The following is a 20,560-nucleotide window of genomic DNA, read 5'->3' as shown; positions in this document are numbered from 1 at the left end:
ACCGTGGGACGTAAAACTAAAGCTTTCATTTCATTTTTTTTAATAACTTTTGAAACACCCGACTGATCTCGATCAAATTTTCAACACAGATAAGGTTCGGACTTGGGGTGGTTTTAGCAAATCATTTTGACGGTAGAACATAGGAGAGAAGGAGAAGAGGGAAAATGTAGAAAAATTAATAAAATTTAATAACTCTTGAACCACCCCAGAGAACTCGATCTTATTTTCAACATAGATGAGGATCGGACCTGAGATGCTTTCTGTCATATCACTTTGACGGTGCACTTTAGAGGAGTGGGAGCGGAAAGATATATAAAAAAGATCGAAAATGACCATTATCAATGGCGAACTCATGGTTTCGAGGTCATTGAGATGAACAATGCCCCGACACTTCCGATGCCGTGCCTCGCAACATTGGGGAGGAGGAGTTATATAAGTTTATTTAAAATGACGGATATTAGTGTCGAATCCATTATTTTCGGGATCCCTGAGACGAACAGTGACACTTGTGATGCCGTTTAAATCCAAATTCAGCCCCACAACTTTGGGAGGAGAGGGGGAGAGAAACATTAAAATAATCGAAAATGACCGATATTAGAGAGCGCTTTACTAATAGGTCTAGTAAAAGCGTGACTGACCAACGAAATATATTATTATTATTATTATTATTATTATTATTATTATTATTATTATTATTATTATTATTATTATTATTATTATTATTATTATTATTATTATTTAGTATAGTTTAACCCAACGAAGTGGGTACTTGATACTAGTAATCCATATTCACAAGTGAGACTTCAAATAACTTCGAGTTTTATGCCGTTATTTTGTATTTCTAATACAGGTCAACAGTATTTATCTATATAAATTGAGTTTAAAAAAGGACGTAGACAGTTGAGGCATTTTCAGTTTTCACTCAAATTATTCTAAAATATTAAGAGGTTTGATTATAATAATTATTATTTTAATTTTCTCTCTCTCTCATTTTTGGTCAATATTGCTAAACATATCATCATCATCATCATAGCTATTCTGCCATTATTTAGAGATTATTTGCTGCAACTGGCAATGTTCGACATTCGGTGGTCCTCAGCTAGTCTCTTCGTCTTGACGTAGCAATTTTCTGTTTTAATACCTTCTTTCAACTAGTCTGCTTCACTCCCTCCCTCTCTTTCCTTCCGCAATACTCTCTAGCACGTCCCTCATAATACAGTTCCTCCTCAGCCAATATCCTAACCAGTCCCTCTTTTTCCTCTTAACAATGTCTAAAATTCTTCTTTTCTGCTCCTCCTGCTAATATTTCTAACACCTTCTCATTCGTTTTCCGTTCAACACAGCCAATTCTCTACTTTTTTCTCCATGCCCATGTTTCCGAAAGCCTGCAATTTTTTCATCGTTTTTGCGTAATGTCAATGTTTCTGCTCCATGGAGTACATATTAGAATCAGTAAAACGAAATCTCAATATTTAATTGGAAGTTTGTTTAATACAAGGATTAGCTAATCGTGGTTGACAAGAAAAATCTGATGCCTTTCGAGTGTAAAAATAATTTTGTAAGTCATGGTATTTCAATAATCTGTGATGTCTGGTTATCTTTCATGCGTCTCAGGGGTACCTTCGGTAATTTGGGAACCAGTGGAGTGTTGGATCTGTTAAAAAATATAAACAAATTACGAAACGTTGTGATTTAGGCAAATCTTATAAGTAGTGAAGCGTGAGCACCCATTAAAAAAATAAAGGTCATGACCTATTTTGTATACTATCATCATACTTACACGACGTTAAATTATATTACATTTAGAAACATACATTTTATTTCCGTTACTATTGGTGCATTGTAGAGTTTATTATCCCTTATATCCATAGTAAAATTTACCTATGAAAAGGTTGAGATTTCTTAAATGCAAGACTTGCAAGATCAAGATCAAGACTGGGTGTGCAAGACCAAGACCATGGGTTCCAGTGCAAGACCAAGACCAAGACTCAATGTGCAAGACCAAGAACAAGACCTTGGTATTGCATTTGCCCATCACTAACTGGAAGAAACACATTTCGTTGTAACGTCCGCTACGACGATAGCCTATTTTTTGATGAGAAAAAGCTGTAAACGTACAAAACGGTACTATTTATAATGCCGTTTATATTATTAAGATATAAAACCCATGAATAATAATAATAATAATAATAATAATAATAATAATAATAATAATAATAATAATAATAATAATAATAATAATAATAATAATAATAATAGTAGTAATAGTAATAGTAGTAATTTTATTAGTGGCATTACTTAAAGCAAAACGCAATAATAGTAAATAGCAAAACACGGTATTCAGTAGATAAACAGTAGATTAGAGAGATATAAAAATATGTTGTCATGTCTGGAAGTACCCAAAGCCGGGGTATACCTCACTGACACTACTAGACCATTAGGGAAGATTTACTTTTGCGAACAAGAAGGTGTTCATCAAAGGGGATTTATAGAGGTAAATTTCTTCCATAAACTTCCAGTTTACACTATAAAATGCCACTTGAGTCACTTGACCGATCCTCATGTGTAGTCCATCCCGGGTTAGTTTTTTTACATCAAGTCATGAATCCGTGCCTGGAAATACCTATTTCAAGAATCCGTATATACAAGTGCAATCTTAAATACGAGAACAGAAGAAATTAAATAACACTCTTAAAACTATGTTTTTCCATTGTATTATATGGATGACAAACTGAACTGTAGCTCTCAGATAGAATGACTTTGTAATTTCTTTTGATACTAAATATATATATTTGTGTAGTTTTTTTAAGTATTTAGTACCAAATTTGGTATCAAACGCTACTAACAAACGTGTGGTAAAATTAAACTATGGATTTGTATTTCAGTGTAGATAGCACTCTGTGTGTGTATATTTCCTTATTTAATTCCCTAGTGGTTTACATCTCGCCTCAGGCATATAGGCATAATCATATTTATATAATCTGAAAATATTCATTTCGAAAAGACGCCAGGAGAGTACACTCAGCCGTCTTTTGGAGGAGGATCAAACATTCCCCACATTCCAACATCTTCAGCTTCAGAAACGTGGTCCTGAGGTGACAAATATATAGAATTTTCATACGAACAGTCCCAAAGAGAACTCAATATTAATAGATAATTAAGAAGAGAATAGATAACAGTTGCGGGCCAACTATGTTTACACATCTAACTAGTATGTATATTTTAATTAGAAGTTAAGTGTATTGCCTGACACTTTACACACCAAAAAAAAATCCTTACTAAGAAGAAAATGTGTATGAAGTAAATGTTTTTCCTAGAAGATGAAATAAAATGATAACTAACTAATCAATGGGTGGAAAATGTATTTAAAGAAACATTCAGTTGCGTTTTCTATAATGGATACTACTCTAATCAGTATTGAGTATATATATATATAAACTTTCCAGGAATATTTTCCGATTCTAAAGGAGATAGTGATGATAAGAGTGAATAAAATGGTGCTATGAAGAAAGTGTGATAAAACTGTAAAACTTCAAGGAAACCTAGATATACGGTATTTGTCCATCACAAAGCCAACTTATCGACGTTGGGATCGAATCAGGATCTCCACACGTCAGAAATGATGGTTGTTCTACTGAGTCACAACAGCCCATTAACTACATCCATGTAATTACTTAATGCCTTTATGTATATCATTCTATATACCAAAATCATAGCGACATATTTCATATTATAACCATTAACAACGGCTCTCTTCTTCGCAGATACGCTCATTGTTGTTCGAAAATTCTTTTGGCACGAATTGAGATTTCTCTGTTCTTCTTTATAGATGTCCATCTTCATGTCTGTGACTTTTTCAACTATTTTGAAATCAATACACCAATTTTTGAATTTTGTTTACACAAAATAGCAGGAAATGTACATGGTGATTTTGTAAACCAGCTATTTCGGGATTTCTTTCTAAAAAGAACGAATGATGTCTTCATGGTTAAAGTTTTTCATAGAATCTGGTAGAAAGATAATGAATTCTTAGAACTAATAACAAACGCGGCAACAACATACATTGTCGCAATATTTTACGTTACTTTATGCTTAAATTGAGAACATGCAATTAAAAATGTAATTGACTTTACATTTTGAATAGGAAGAACTTGATTTTAGTGGTATTTCTACTGGACACAATTGCTTCTTGCAGTATATGGTCATGTTACGCTAAATAAGCTGCATTCGTGAAAGTTCACATAATGTGGAATATTTCTGAACTGTGACTGATATTCTGAGGCAAATTTGTGATATTTCTGAGTTTTCCTTAAAAAAAATGGATCCAAGAATAATTGCATTTGATAAACATGTGCATAAATATAAGTTAACATCGAAGAAGGTTCTTGAAATACTTGTTCTAATATTACGCCAGAAAGAAGTATTTCCATCTCCAAAATTACCTATATAATTCAGGTATCCATCTTACCACCGATTGGAGAACATGAACCTTAGATATTGGCTTATCTGTTGTGTTATCTTAGCTACGGTAAGTTTTTTTATGTTTGTTTCTTTGCCACTAAATTTCCAAGTTTAGCGCAGAAGCTAAGCGAAACAAGTATCAACAGTTCTACGTATAATTTATAGGATATACGAGAATAATTCAGAAAGAAAGATCGTTCTGTTCTGAGACCTAAACCACAAGTAGAGGCCAAGTGGCTCTGTGGTAGATCGTTGACTTCTAATGCAAGATGTTCCATTTTTGAGCGCGGGCTACGTAGATTTCTGACTTACAACTTTGTATCCACTTTCTTTCGGGATTATACTGTTTTCTCCCTTATTTTCATTCTACCAATTACTGAACTATTGATCACAGTTTTCTTTCATTCTACAAGGTGTTTTTATAGTACCTGAAGCTAGAAATGTTAATTCATTTTGTTTTAGAGAAACGAATTGTATGAAACATTTACAGTTCTTAAAGTGTATAGCCTACACTACTCTCGAGCATATTCCCCATATACAGGTACATTATAGCATTGGTTATAGTGTGATACAAATTTTTATATACCGTCATTTAGTTTCGTTAACACTAGCGTATTCAATATGCCTTTCAATTTTACCACAGTGAGAAAATATTTAACGGATTCTAAGTGTTTAGGGTCCTTGAGATGAAAGTCTTTAACAAATGCAAATTAAGAAAAATGTATTACGCAGCGTACTTTACAGTTGCCAGGATTCAACATTATGTTTCATATACTTACGCGTGGAGCGTGGAGTATTCAGTGCTCTAAAATCGAGTTTCCCCTCTTTCTGCAGAGCACTTTACCATTTATCATATTCTGAAAGACTATTATATATGGTTGAATAAGTTGACAGTAACTTATTAAGAGGGTATTTGTAAAGGTTTCAATCTTTCCAGTGAAATTTCGTACCGCCACTAGTATGCTTTCATAACCTGTGGTGTCTTCTATGGAGAATGTAACGAACGAATTTTAGCTATAAATCTGTCAGTTCGTTGAGGGAGTAATTTAAATCAGTAACTGTGCTTTATGCTGTCATATTGCATGACAATGATCCAGTCCACACAGACAATACTACTATTGCTTGGGTTATAGTGCTAACTCTGGGTTGTTGGGTAAGTGTTAAATCAACCCGAAGCCATAATCCTTCACTGCAGCCCTGGCAACAACTATGCGGACTGTAGTAGCATAACAGAGTATGCGAACCGAATGCAGAGCGACTGATTCAAACGACTAATTTCAACGAACTTAGGTAACTAGCAATTGAAACTGATGTAATATTTCCCATAGATAGCACTATATGCTATGTACCTCTTATTACCATTGACACGACTTCAGTGTCACATTAAAAACTTTGAAAGTACCCTCGTAAAATTAATACATGTGAAATCATGAAACTACTGCATGATAAGTGCTTATATGCGCATGGCGAGTAAGTTGAAAAGTAAAGTATCTGTACATAAATCATTAGTAATCAACACTTGTCGTTGGTGCTTAAGACCAGGATGTTTCTTTTTTTCTGAACAATTATCGTGGGCCTCATATACCAACCAGGCTGTATAGCCGGAAATTTCCTCCCTTTTAGTGGCATTATTATTCAATTAATAATGAACCTCGGTTAGTTTATTATGTAATTGAAAATGTTTATTGCTACCTATTACAAATTATACTTTAGTATTGAGGCTTTTGTATATAAATCAAGTATAAAAAAATCTTTATACGCGCAGAGTATATTTGTACGAAGTATTTAAACCCTCCTTTTTCTATACAATACATATTTCAATAAAAGTTATGTGATAGAAATTCAGTTGCTTTCATTTCCAGTGTCAGTTTCAGAGTCACAAACAGATCCCTCATTTCGGGTAGGCCAAGATAATAAATGTCCACCACGGGTTACAGAAACACATGTATTTTTAACAAATTGAATAAAAGATGTGAAATGCTTATGTTAGTGGTCAGTCCACTTCACTCATGGGGAAATATAAAATGATGCCACTGGTCATGCACTGATTTCTATTTATCTTTGAAGTGTTATCACATGTTATTTTCAAAGTGATAAATACAAAACGACATGTCTCACTTTTTTCCACACTTTCGGCCTGAACAAAATACCAGCCATTTTTGTTCTCTTAGTTAAGAAGATTTTTTTAAATGGATAACGGTAACTGCAGTCGGTTAGAATATAATCGTTAGTGTTAAAATCCAAGAAATAAGGCTTAAATCCATTTTTCAAGAGAAGAAATGAAACAAATTTATTTCTATACAATTCACATAAACCAAATGAAATTATTATTATAAAACTTTCCGTCGGTAGAGGCGTTGTTTCCATCTAAAGAATCCTTTGAAATCTAATATAGATCATTGTCCATTGATGTACCAAAAACCATTAAAATCCCTGCACTGCCCAGAAGGAGTTGTGCTTCCAGTGTTGTAGAGCCAAGTTCATCTGTACCAGAGCTCTTCATAGGGGATAAGAGAACCAAACACAAAATATAACCACAAAACCGAAGTCAAATTATGAATATTTATTTTAATATTATATAGTGAAACAATATACAATAAAGAAACATTAATATCATAATTTCTTGTAACTCAGATATTACTTTTATTATGTACAACTACTGCATATAACATCCAAGTTAATAAAACACATCTATTGCTTTTGTTTAAAGAAAATGATGATCATATATTACATTTTGTTTAAAAACATAAACTTCAAGATTTCAGTTCTATAAAAAAAAAAATTATGTTAAAGCCATGAAACATTTAAAACAATTTGAATTACCTTTCGAATTCTGGATATTCGGAATGACGAATTCGCGTCAACTTATTTTTCGGTTCTGACACAGAAATAAATAAATAAAATCCAGTAAAGAAAACAAAGTATAATTACATTGTTAAAAATAGTTTCTTAAATCTGAGAAACTGTTTCTTTCCGTGCACCGAAAATATCTTTCCTTAGCCACAAGAGTTTGAAACTCTCATTACACTGTGCTCATGGGTTTTCTCGGAGTTTTCCCGTTTTCTTCCACTTTCTTCATTCCACTGCTCCATTTGTTTCTCATCATCACCGTCTCCTTTAGCCTAACCGGCATAACTGTGGGACAGAAACTTAAAGATTTCATTTCATTTATTTTATTTTATTTTTTTTTTGAAACTCTCATTAATGAGAAAGGAAGAAAAATAGATTAAGTTTATAAGGCGGAACGAGGAAAATATATTGTTACTTCCATCATGAATAAGAATTGTCAAAGCTCATTTGTAAGAAAATGTTGTGTGGGTACACACATACGATACAGTTTCTCAAATTTAAGAAATTATTTTTAACAATATAGAACCGAAACACAGTGCTAGTTTATTTTAACGTAAAATATAACTTTGAAGGCTCCTTTCATAAGTTAAAAGTACTTTTTAAATTAACTTCATCTTCTCTGAAATAAAAAGTAATATATATATATATATATATATATATATATATATATATATATATATATATATATATATATATAGCTATATAATTGAGTACTGTTCTATGTGTTTGTGTATTGTAAAATTGCATTAGAGTTTACTTGGGATTAACATATTCTTTCATACCTGAATGGAAAGTCTTCTTGATATATCTCTAATTTGTCCTCTGCTACCATTTTCACGTCGGGACATAAATGTATTATATCTCACTTTAGAAAACATTGCCTTTTTATAGAAGATTCTCGTTTCAAGCTTAGGGTTTACCTTCATATATTTCTCGTATCAAGATAAACGTCTTAATATATGGAATAAGTGAATAAATGTTGAATAAGTGAATAAATGGTAAAAGTGTTTTCAGTAATTTTTAAAATTTTGGGGGCCTCCTTGGTCGCTGTTAATTAGAACCGTGGTTAGAGATTTCGGCTCCCGAGACACGGAGTAGAATTCGTCTCTGCCCTCCCCAACACTCATTTCAACAAGCTCTTGATATATATATATATATATATATATATATATATATATATATATATATGTAAGGGAACCAACTTTTGTCGTTATGCTACTTTATTTTTTTTTTTTTTATCAAGCTGCTTCGGCAAACCATTGCAACAGCCAAAACTGATCATTAGTATTCTTTTCCAAATAAAAGCATTTCTCAAGCGGATTGTATTGGATTCTTTAAACTATACAAAATTACCTTTGGTTGTATACAAATTCAATTGGAGAACAGTTGTAGAAATTTACAACTATTTATTAAAGTTTCATACTATCGATAATAAATGAAATTTCAATGCATTAGAAACTACGAGCTTTTAAAATGTTCAAAATGGGTGACAGCATTAATTTCCAGTAATAATTGTAGACTTTTGAAATTTTATTTTTTATGTGATCACACAAATAGCATTTTAATTTCGATTGTTTTGCGGTAGAAAAGATGTTTTGTGAAATGTAACAGAAACTCAGAAGGAGCCTTGTTTGCGAATTTCTCAATATTGCTCGATGGAGATGAAGAATATGTTTAATATTTCTCTTTAAAATCCAAATGTAGTTTGGCTATTACATATGTTTGAAATTATAGTCATTACTAAATTTTTTAATGAATGAAGGTCCTAAATTGAAGGCCACTTATTATAAATTAACATATTGATAATACACTAACACGTATATATAAAAGTGGTTCATCAGCAATGGGTTTTACATAATGAGATACACTGTGCCTTACTTCCATTTTATATTGAGAACCTGTATGCGAAATATGAACTAGATTAAACACAACTTAGAACTGTCCGAAAATGTTTACTTTAGTTCATCTTTGAAATTATCATGTATATTTCATGAAACATATGGTCTTTGATACGATAACCATATAATACTGTCTATATTTGAACAATGGTCTTGATTTCTATAGTCTGGAATGCGATATCTAAAACCTATTGAGTGACTGAAGCATAAGTATAGTTCAAGCCTAAGCCAGTTGTTCGGAAATCCTAGAATGTGGGTTGCAGATCAACTTGTCTTAGACACAACATCACGGAACACCAGCCTTTTGCAGGAAGCTTGCATCAAAATTCAGCAGATTAAGGAGCTCTTCTGGATACCCTGTCGGCATCACGTTTTGGAAGTCATTGTGTGGGACGTCTTCAAGTACAAGTTTGGTCCTTCAGTAGGGCCGAACATCTACCTGTTTGCTCGTTTTAAGGAACTATAGCATTCTCTTTGTCATAATTATTGAAGCTAAGCAATCTATGAGCCTGATCTGAGGGAAAGATTATCGGAATCCGGGAAGCTATCAGACCTGAAATCCCGAGCATTGAGTTACTTAAAAATGCAGTTGAAAATCCCCAACATCGAATTACATATAATTTCTGGTTCTTTCATATGCCTTCTTGGATGAACAACCTGAAGACCCTGGCACTTTCCAGGATGCCAGCTGAATGACAAAGGCTATTTATATTATAAAGATTTTCTTCTGGAACCAGCTGAAACCAAATGCGAATGAACGTAGCGTCTTCGTCTGTCTTTTGTACTCTGTATGCTGGCATGAGCCAATCCCTGCTCACGCTCCGAAAAATGATTTTGACTTCATGAATAACCTTGAAGCTGGTCTACCAGATCATGCCAGTCTCAAAATGACTTTAAATGGTCTCTAGAGACATCTGTGTTATCTCTTGGAAGAGTTTAGTGGGACTAGCCTTTCATGACAAACTAGTCTCTTACCATGACAAAAGGGAGATGGTGAATAAATTGTACACACCAGAAGGGAAATAACTCAAAAGATTGGAGAGGAAGAACTTATCTCCGACAGCCCTCCACGGCTGCAAGAATAGAAAAAGAGAATAATCTTCGATGCAATATCTGTAAATGGCCAATAGAAGTATCTTACCTTTCTTCCGATAGATCACTCAACCTGGGAGAATGAAGCTTCATACCAGGAATTTAACAACGCTCTTAAGGACATGACAGTTGTCAACGTTACTGCTCACCGTACGATCGATTTTGCTACTAATTTTAACAATTGCCTAACGAAGGATAAGTCCCAGTAAACACTATCTTTTAAAGTTGGTTGCAAGGCATCCTAAAGCCATGCCACCTATTCAGAAGTCTTTGCTTGTTACAAGTGTGACATGTTCATCCTTAGATGCTACCTACATTGCAGATTCGTTTAATATAGGTACTACTGCATCTCTACTGCATTTGTACTGACATAATCATTTCCCTTAAGAGCGGGGGAAAACGAATGGATGCGCCCAGACAATGTAAGCACGTAGTAATTTGTTTCGTATCGAAGTGTAGCGTATCTGCATATAAACAGCTTCAAAATTTCTTTGAAGACAAGAGAAACATTTTTTGCAGGATCCCTAAATTTTGGACTAGGAAAAGAAAATTTTACGAGAAGAAGTGAACTCTTTGCAGTAAATGGTATAAATTGAAGATGTGTATTAATTAGAATAAACACTTTTCGAAAACTGAACTACAGTAGTGTATATGATTGTATGTATTTTGATAGATAAAACTATCACACAACTTGATATGTATGCATAAAAAGATATCCTGGCGATACAACTAGTTAATGGTGAAACCGTCCCATTAAATTTCTTCAAATTGGAAGCATTTCATGTCAGTGGAATTTTAAAAAATCATTGGTAGTGATCAGTCTTTGAAAAAGGCGAAATTCGTTAGGTTAAATTCTTACTTCTTAAGCCCATGTTCTACTTCTCTTTCAAGTTCAAAAATGCTATTATTCCCCTTGTTTAAATTCACTGTTAATATTCTTGCGCAAATAGCAGCTTGCGGCCTTCTGTACCAAATCATGTATAACTTTCTTTAAGCAATAACTAAAAGCTTGTTGTGACTTATTGAAACGTTTGGTTGCGAGCGAAGCGAAGAAGAAGTTTTTTAAATTATCCTTTTGCAATCCCACAACAATATTCATTTAATAGAGCGTCAATACTTTTTCGGCGCGACACGTCGTTCATTCATTTCCAACAGTTTTCTTTCTTGCTCGTTCGGCACTTTCTTTTCTATTAGCTCCCGAGACCACGCTCTCGCTCGCCCAATCCCGCTAGCTACGATTCTGCTGTTAATACAGGACAATGGAGAAGTGTTTCGTTTGTTTGAATTACAAATTGCTTCTGATGCTTCAGATGTATATTTGTATACGCAGCAGGGTCGCCTATGAAAGGGTTAAGACACAAGTGCGGCATTGTTATTTTAGTTGCAGATATGCTTGTGCAGACGATTGTACAGTTGCAAGAGAAGAATGGGTGATTAGGCATTACGTCAGATCAGTCAGTGTAGGGGAGAAATTACTGTCTTAAAAAAGTTTTAAATCTACATTTTAAAACTTTTCAGCATACTTGATCCGAGTATCAGTTCCGGATTCCTTTTACTATCGGGGAAGGAGACAGTACGTACATGTGAGTGGGCCTCCTAGAAAGTAGTTTCCCAGTTGGCAACTGTGTTGCAGCACGGCCCTGCACTAAATTAATCCTATCCATAACTTCTGTCATAGGAATTCGACTCTCAACAAACTAGGGAAAATTTTCTTAAGAAAACCTACGAACACTGAATCGCATAAGATCTGCTTCCGATTTACAGTAGTTTTCCTTCTTTTCTGTTCTTACTGTCTGACATCACCGACTGTATAACTGGATTTTTTGGTTATTTGGACTTTGGCTTCATTCCAACTCTCACAGAGGGAAATATAATTTTTACACGTGCCTCTCGACTAGTTTCAAACATATACGTAGACAATAAACATAAAAAATAAACTGAAAACTCGGTATTTATTCTATTGATTATGTTTTCTCTCTTAAACGTACCTGAGTAACAAGTGGTTTTATTGAACAATACATTTAGAACAAGATGTTACGCCGCAATCGTTTTTGTTTCATGACAACAATCACTAATCAATTACCTACCGGCTTCCCTTCCTTATCTGTTAGAAGTTGAACACCTACTTTCAGTGCGTCTTTTTGTTGCGCAACTCAGCAATTATTTCAATAAATGTACTTGGTTGTAGTGTTTAACCTGATTTCTATCTTATCATTATAACTCATTGTAATATCTTAATTTAGTATGGTTTTATAGTAAAACAATACGTCTAGTGGTGAGTCCTTATGCACAAGAGTATATAGGTCCAATAAATTACCTTCATTAACTTACACATTTCTCTTTAATAGTTGGCGATGGTTTACAACAAATATATTAATATAAAGTTACAGATATTGCATTACGTTGATTGTTTTCTGTAATGGGACTTGCCAGTAATATGCTCTATATTTTTTATTTTCACAGGTTGTTCAACATGGATACGGAAAACGTAAGTTTAGTGAAATTTCATATGAAACATTATAATAGTAATTTGCAGACATGTTACTAGAAAATCAACTAAAAATGATGAAGAAAACATTTCAATAACCAATATACTACCATTCGTAAATGTTAATTATATTCACTTAACTCACACTCCAAAAATTTTCTGCTTTCTGATACAGTTTCCTGAAGTATTTTGTAAGTGTTAAAGTATGTTATAATATGTAAATCAAATTGTTATCATTCTCTACAATTGACGCTAACGTTTTGAAGATTTTGTTACGTTCATCTATTAGAACAATAAATTTCATCTGTTTTTACTTTATTGAAGTAACTGTCCTTACAACTAAAGAATGTACATTCAATTGCTTATATCAGGTTAATTTTACCAACGGAAAATATCTTTTGGTTTAGTTCAGTATGTATCCGCTACAACGTTTCGGAATAAGTTGGCATTTATGGTATGAGCGTTACACAGAATGTTAAATGATATATTCATTTGTAGTTCAAATAAACACAGACATTACAGTCAACACCATTCTGCCTGAAGCCCGAATCTGAAAGTTTTCCATTGGTCAGCCTTTGTTTTTGCACATTCGTTATCAGACACTATTTTCCTGCAATATGTATATATATATATATATATATATATATATATATATATATATATATATATATATATATATATATATATATATATATATTTCCATAGTGACTATATTTTAAAGTTCCTCGGAACAAGATCACTCAAGGAAAGTAATAACAGTTTAATCTCGTATAAGAAGAAAACAACTAAGTCCATTGCTTACACACACAATGCAAACCAGGATATTTTAAAGTCTATCTATAGATCAAAAAATATTGTGTCTGCAAAAGTCTACATTTATGCGAAAAGAGAGCGTTAGAAACATCAACGTTAATAGTAGACTCCTCTTACAGAATCCTATCCAATAAACGACTTCTTTTCAAAATCAGAAGAATCTTCTCTTCAAACGAATAGAAATTTCGTTTTATTGACATCCCAAAGAAGTTGTAAATTACTAACATCAATCAACTTAAAATTAGTGTAAAAATACATCATTTATCCTTCTCACCCTAACAGTAATAATAGCACTAAATACTATTTATTTCTACTTTCTTGTTAAGTTAGATTCCGACATTTAACATCTTAGGTTAACAACGAGGTTTGGTTCTCAGAAGTCCACAAATATGCAATATAAGCAGTTCATAGTAAAATCAGTAACTAAAGGAACTAATTAGCAATTAGATTCACCACATCTTAACTCTTTCATAAAGATAATAATGACTTATTTTAGTGCTGTTTAAGAAGTCAGTAGAAGTGATCAAACATGACCTCAACACAAAAACAGCTATAAGTACGTAAATTAAACTAATTTTGGTCGAAGTTTACACTTCGAAATATCTTATTCCTTATTTCCACGACAATAAATAGGTTTGGTAATATCTGCTTTTTTAAAACTGTAAAGTTTCGATTTTTAATCTCTGAACTCTGAACTTTATCTCTGGCGCCCAAAACTAAAAGAAAATCGTTACAAAGAGATAATTTTTAATAGGATAAAACTATTCTCACGGCAGTGGGGAATCATTTCTTGCAAATTGAAGTACAGATAGATTAGTTGTTACGCCAAGAAGGAATTTAGACCTAATAACGAATAAGATTTTAAGAATTATACCCGTGAATTAATAGAGAGTAAAAATCAGAATTTACACTCTTTTAAGTAATTTGGGAGAACAAAATAGGTAAAATCGATTAAAATGCCTCTTAAACGGAAACAAAAACTTTGATAAAGATAATCTAAGATATGATGCTTATTTGTTGCAACAGACTTTTTTAAGACGAAGACATACAAAACAAAATACAAATATAAACCTTATACACCAAAGTACGGGGAAATAGAAACTACTTGTAAGAAACGAAACGGGAAAGATGAGCTTATAAGAAGAGATGATTAAACATAAGGGAACAATTTATAAATAAAATCTAAAAGTCCTAATTGATCCCATAAAGGAGTTCAAATAAAACAAACTTTATAATAAAAATATATTTGTGAAGTAAGTTACAGGAAATCCTGTAAACTTATTAACGTTGCATTGTATGTTACATAAAATGTCAAAGAAAAATCAAACCATTACAAAAGGAAACGTAAAATTTACGAATGGGGCATTTAAAAGGTGCCTAATTCTTTTCCTTTTTGTAGAAGGAAAACTTTATTCATTTAGGAATTAAATAAAAATTGAAAATTTAGGAGATAAATACTTTTATGAAATAAACATTAGACTAGATATAAGCATAATATGAAACACATACATTGCAGAAAATTCTTGGAAACAAAGTGAATAAATGAATGAAGAAAGTTGTATAGAAAATCGCCAAATAATAAATTTAGAAATAAACAAAGTATGAATATGAAAGGAACCGATTAATAAAAGCCAATTTATATAAATTAGAAAAATTAGAAAAGTGATAAGAATATGCATTAAAGAGCAAATTAAATATCGTGTAAAATGTATATTTAATGAGGTGGAAAGAATTAAATGAATAAAGATTTAATAAATTGATAACCAATGACTTACAGCAAATCCCTGTTATCACGACAGAAAGTAGGAGAGAAAATACGGAAGCAGGGCTGGCTCGCCCATATGTGAAAGACTTACATTTCCATTGGGCTGCAAAACTTTGTCATAATTATATCATTTAAAATTAATGTTTTTGCTGGAAACTTCGTGTTAATACTACAAACACAGTGCACGTGGGATTTATCGGTGCTTTCCCGTTTCCTCCCACTTTCTTTATTCCATCATTTCATTCCTTTCTCATCATAATTGTCTCCTTTATCCTAACCGGGGTAACCGTTGGCGTAAAACTCAAATATTTCATTTCATTTCTTCATGTTAATGATAGTTAAATTTATTAAGTTGAAATTTTATTTTAAAATTCTGCATTCACAAATCATGTTTAAGTCGCATTAGTTTAACGTCACATGGACAGTGCTAATGCAAATGGTAAAACAAATCGGAGCAGGAATTGCTTCATTGTTGTAAATGCAATTCTCTAACATATCCTCCATTTAGTGGTTACCATAGTTATTATTTGAAAACTGTTGTTGTCTTTGTCACAAACAAGTTTCTTATCATTAAAAGTGGAAACAAGTTTTTTTAAGTATTAGATGTAGATGGAAGATAAGAAACAAAGACAAAATACTTGTTGCAATGGAATTACAAATTGATACATTGAAATTGAAAATTGATAATAAATTCTATAAAAAGCATTATCATCTTTCTTTTTTAGTTGTGTTTCATTAACATAATACATTATTATTTAAAGATAAACAACGGAAATTTATTTGTAATATTTATGCCTTTCTGAATGTGAGTGCTCTTTCCTTCTCCTTTGTTCTTCACGATAGAGTGCATACTTAGAATCGTGACTTTTAAGATTTGTTCTTTCTAGAGAAGGAAAACGATAGATGATACCACTGCACGGGGCAAAAGATTGCCCGGGGCTGGCCCTGTAGGGAAACGACTAAAACGCTCTCATGTGTCAACTTATTCGACGTTCAGCGGAATTGGCTACCCAACCTAATAATAAAGAAAATTCAAATTTGCAAGACAAAAAAATGACATTTGTAAATTAATCTCAAAACTAGTTAAACAAGACAAAATATAATAAATAACTTCCTGAACAAATTTTGAATAATTCGATTGAAGGAATGTAGATGTATATAATAACACACATATGTTGCAAATGCAAATGCATTCATAATGAATAAAATAGCTTTCTAAATGAAGAAAACACAAAGTTTGTGTTTTCATCTGACAAAGAAAAAAAGCAATCTAAAGAATAAATCTAAATATGGATAATATTTACTAATGAACCCTATTTATTAATTAAAGAGTGAAAGAGAAATACACACGACATGAAACAAGAGCATAAAAAGAAAACAATTAAATAATCACAGAGACACACTAAACACTGTCGACAACTAACACTTAAACACATTATCACTAAATATCTTGATTACTATGCATGTCCACATCAGAAAATACCCGACACTTGATGCAAAATGTATTTATTCAAATAAAATATTAGTATCAGTAAACGTATAGTTTATACAATGAGCGAAGAACACAATCACAAGCAAATTCAATAATTACTGATACCAGATGAAACATCAGAACATTTGAATGACACCTTCAACATTTTTGAAAACGTTATGTCTTCCATTAACCTCTTTTCATTTACGAATCGACAGAAAATAACTTGGTGGAATCGTAAGAATGCTGGGCAAATAATTTAAATCTTTTTACTCCTCAAACTACAATATTTGTTAAATCCATGATTAAAATTTTCATTAATTATAAGTTAATAATTATCACACTATCCTCACAAAGGTATATTTTGTCAATTGTTTTCTGACTTCCTTTCCGAAATATAATTTTGGTTGTCATATGTAAGGATTGTTAAGAATCTCACGAATAGTATCGTAATTTTCGTCTTTGGGTGTTAGAAGAGAAAGTTCATATGATAACAAATACAACATTATATGAAACCGGAGTTCGGGGCAGTGATGTCATGTCGCCCCGAACTCCATTTCTTAATTGTTCATAACTTTTCCTTTTTAAACCTGTTTTTAATAATTACATCTCGTTTTTAATGGTCGAAAGTGTTACATGTTTCGGTGAAACTTTCGGCGTGATAGAAAGTTCAAAACAAAAATAAAGCCACATTTAAACAATTTATAAGTGATTTACGAGAAGACAAAATGTATTATAAATTACGATTTTAGTGATGCTTACTTTGAACTTCTTTTTCGACAGCGGAAATTATTTTTTTTAAATAATTTAACTTTACTCTTTAGTTTTCTTCTTTATGAACTGGAATTTTTTTCCTTCCTCACAATCATTATATCTCTTAAGATGAACCTCCATTTTGGGATATATATATATATATATTTTACATAATATTTTAATATTCTTATTTAATACAGTGACATTTATATTTATATACGGGGATGGCAAATATAATATAAACATTTATCAGGGAAAACGAATTAAAACATTATGCACTAGTTTAAAATACTTTCAGTTTACTGGCGGATACGATATATATATATACGACCGCTCATGAAGTTCAGACAAGTATTTTGTAAGTAATAAACATGCCATAAAGCTACTTCGACTATGACATAAACTTGTTGCTTGGCAGTGATATTAATAAATGATACATGTGATAACTTGGCACTCAAAGACAGTATAATATGTCAAACATACAAGTTTGCCTCAGTTTTGGAGAGTGAAAACGTGTATTGTGGAACGACGAGTCTAAGTTTCAAATGTTTGGAGAGAAACGACGACGATTTGTGCGCAGATCTGCAGGTGAGAAAATGCTATCGGAATTCATAATGCCGGCAGTAAAACGTGGTGGAGGGTCTGTGTTAGTTTGGAAGTATTTTTCATGTCTTGGAGTCGGTGAGTTAACTAAAATCGATGGAATTATGCGAACAGAACATTATCGAGAAATTCTTGAAATATAAGCCATCCCGTCTGACCTAAGTTTAGTTGGACATAGTAAGTACAAACGACTAATATGCCTGCAATTTTTCCCCAAATGAGCCTATCTTAAAACTGGCTTCATTATTGTCTTCCTGATTAAATTCTATCCCGAAATTATGTATCGCATTATCCTATTCCCATTTCAAAAACGTGACCTTAATTCAAAATGGCGGATTTCAAGATGGCTTCCATCAAGGTCATACCTACCATACTACTTCCCTCTAAGTCTTATATGTATCTCCATGGTTGTTTTTTCATTAACACTCCGTTTACAAAAGGTAGTAAGGGACTTCTGCAGTAATCTCTAATAACCATATCACAACTCTTAAAAATTATAGAAAAATAAAAAATGCACAATGGCAAAAATTACTGTCATAACAAATGATGCATGCATGTCCTCTATCAGCAAAATATATATATATATATATATATATATATATATATATATATATATATATATATATATATATATATATATATATATATATATATATATATATATATCATTGAAATCGGAGCCGGACAATTGGGTGATTTCCCTTATAAGTATGAAAGTCTTAATTAAGTTATTATAATTTTTTCCAATGGTTTGAACAACTACCCGACGAAAAATCGCATGACTGCCTAAATTGATATTTCATGTTTTCCCATCTTCGTGTAGATTTCATTCATAAATGTGTTATTTCTTTGCCAAGTATAAATGTATAGATATAGAATATCTTGTCATTCTTTTATACATGTAATAACAGTTCACCTTCGATATCCAAGGAACACATATATTGACTTGCCATGTAAAATCACATAAAACTCAAGTCCATTTCAAATAAGACAAATGTAATTCTGCATTTAAATCAATAAAATAAGAAGAAACGGATGTAAATACTAGCGTAACTAAATGAACAGAGTTAGTCACATACCTGCACACGTAAAGACAAAGATAAATTATAGATCTAATACTACTATAAACAGTCACATAGAGCTAAATGAGAGTGAAACTAGTTTCATAGTTCTAGGTATTTCTACACTATATGTGTCACTTATAACAACGTAACTTTTGTTTCTGTTATTCTTTCTTTAGCATCCCCAAGTACAGGTGCCCCTGATGCCAGCACCTCAACTGAATCTACAACCAGCGGAGCGCGATCAGGTGACACTACAACCGCAGCCGGTACCAAAAGTGGCGGAACAGAAACTACTACTCATGGAGGAAGAGCTGGAGCTACCGCTGAAAGTACCACAGCTGCTGGAGCTACAACTGCATCTGGTGGAACCAAATCAGGTGCTAGTACTGAAACCACCCCTGCGGCAGAGGGCGTTAAGGCATTTGCTAAGCAACCACCGAACAAAGATGCTTAACTACTATTAACGTAAATTATAAGACCATTGGTTAAAAAAAAAATAAGAACCTCAGCGACACAGCCTCATCCATACTTCCATAATTTATGCTGAAGGTTCTTCAAAGACAGGGTAGGAAATATTACTTTTATTTTATATTACATAAATAAAGAATGGAATCTATCTTTTCCAAAGAATAAACCTATTAAACCTAACACAATTAATTTGTATAGTTTACGTAACTAACATTTAACAACTTCAAATTTGGTTATTTTAATATATACATGGAAACTTAACAGCGCTCTTATCCGCCGGTGTAATATAACATATTCAGATAATGTAGGTGTTTGTAACTTGAATCTAACGAGAAAATAAAGAAAAAAAAATGTTTAAAGTACTTTATTTTTTACGTTTCTCTACCCAAACGTTATTGCATTTTTAGTATTAGTTACAAACGTAGTAACTTCTTTTAAGTATAAGGAAAGTTTGTAGAATTTCATCGTATTTTTTATTTCGCCACCCACCACTTTTGTGGAAGTCTGGTAAACGATGAGTCAAAACGCATAATTACATTAGCAGCCACTGCAATAGGCCATCAGGGAAGAGCTTGACTAAGAGAAAACAGTTGAGCAGTAATGAAGCGTAATAATTGTTTCATTTTGTTGTAAGACTAATATTGCAATTATTCCAATTAGACGTACGTATATTATAAGTTCACAAGTTGTGATTAAAAATATGCTGTATGGATATTTTAGCAGCAACTGCTAATTCTACAACCACTTGATATAATTTGTCCATTAGCCTGATCCGTTGAGACAGACAATGTCAAGAAGGAACATGTTCTGATCTGTCTGTCAGCGTTCAGAGTC

General features: G+C 32.4%; 1 protein-coding gene across 2 annotated transcripts in view; it reads left to right on the top strand.

The window, feature by feature from the left end:
• LOC145683268 (uncharacterized) overlaps nucleotides 1–20,055 on the top strand; it is a 73,822-nt gene extending 53,767 nt beyond the window's left edge. The window contains exons 1-3 of one of the 2 annotated variants that reach the window (XM_081754634.1): nucleotides 4,392–4,528; nucleotides 12,765–12,789; nucleotides 19,435–20,055. In XM_081754634.1, the coding sequence (XP_081610760.1) occupies nucleotides 4,484–4,528; nucleotides 12,765–12,789; nucleotides 19,435–19,712 (348 nt within the window). In that variant the 5' untranslated portion in view covers nucleotides 4,392–4,483 and the 3' untranslated portion in view covers nucleotides 19,713–20,055. Of the gene's footprint in view, nucleotides 1–4,391; nucleotides 4,529–12,764; nucleotides 12,790–19,434 lie in introns of those variants that run through there. The other variant, XM_081754635.1, reaches the window with a different exon arrangement.
• The last annotated feature ends 505 nt before the right edge of the window (nucleotides 20,056–20,560 follow it).

Source organism: Thermobia domestica, chromosome 4, assembly GCF_964235325.1.
Source record: "Thermobia domestica chromosome 4, izTheDome1.hap1.1, whole genome shotgun sequence".
Classification (NCBI taxonomy): Eukaryota; Metazoa; Arthropoda; class Insecta; order Zygentoma; family Lepismatidae; genus Thermobia; species Thermobia domestica.
This window is presented reverse-complemented; position numbering and strand designations above follow the sequence as displayed.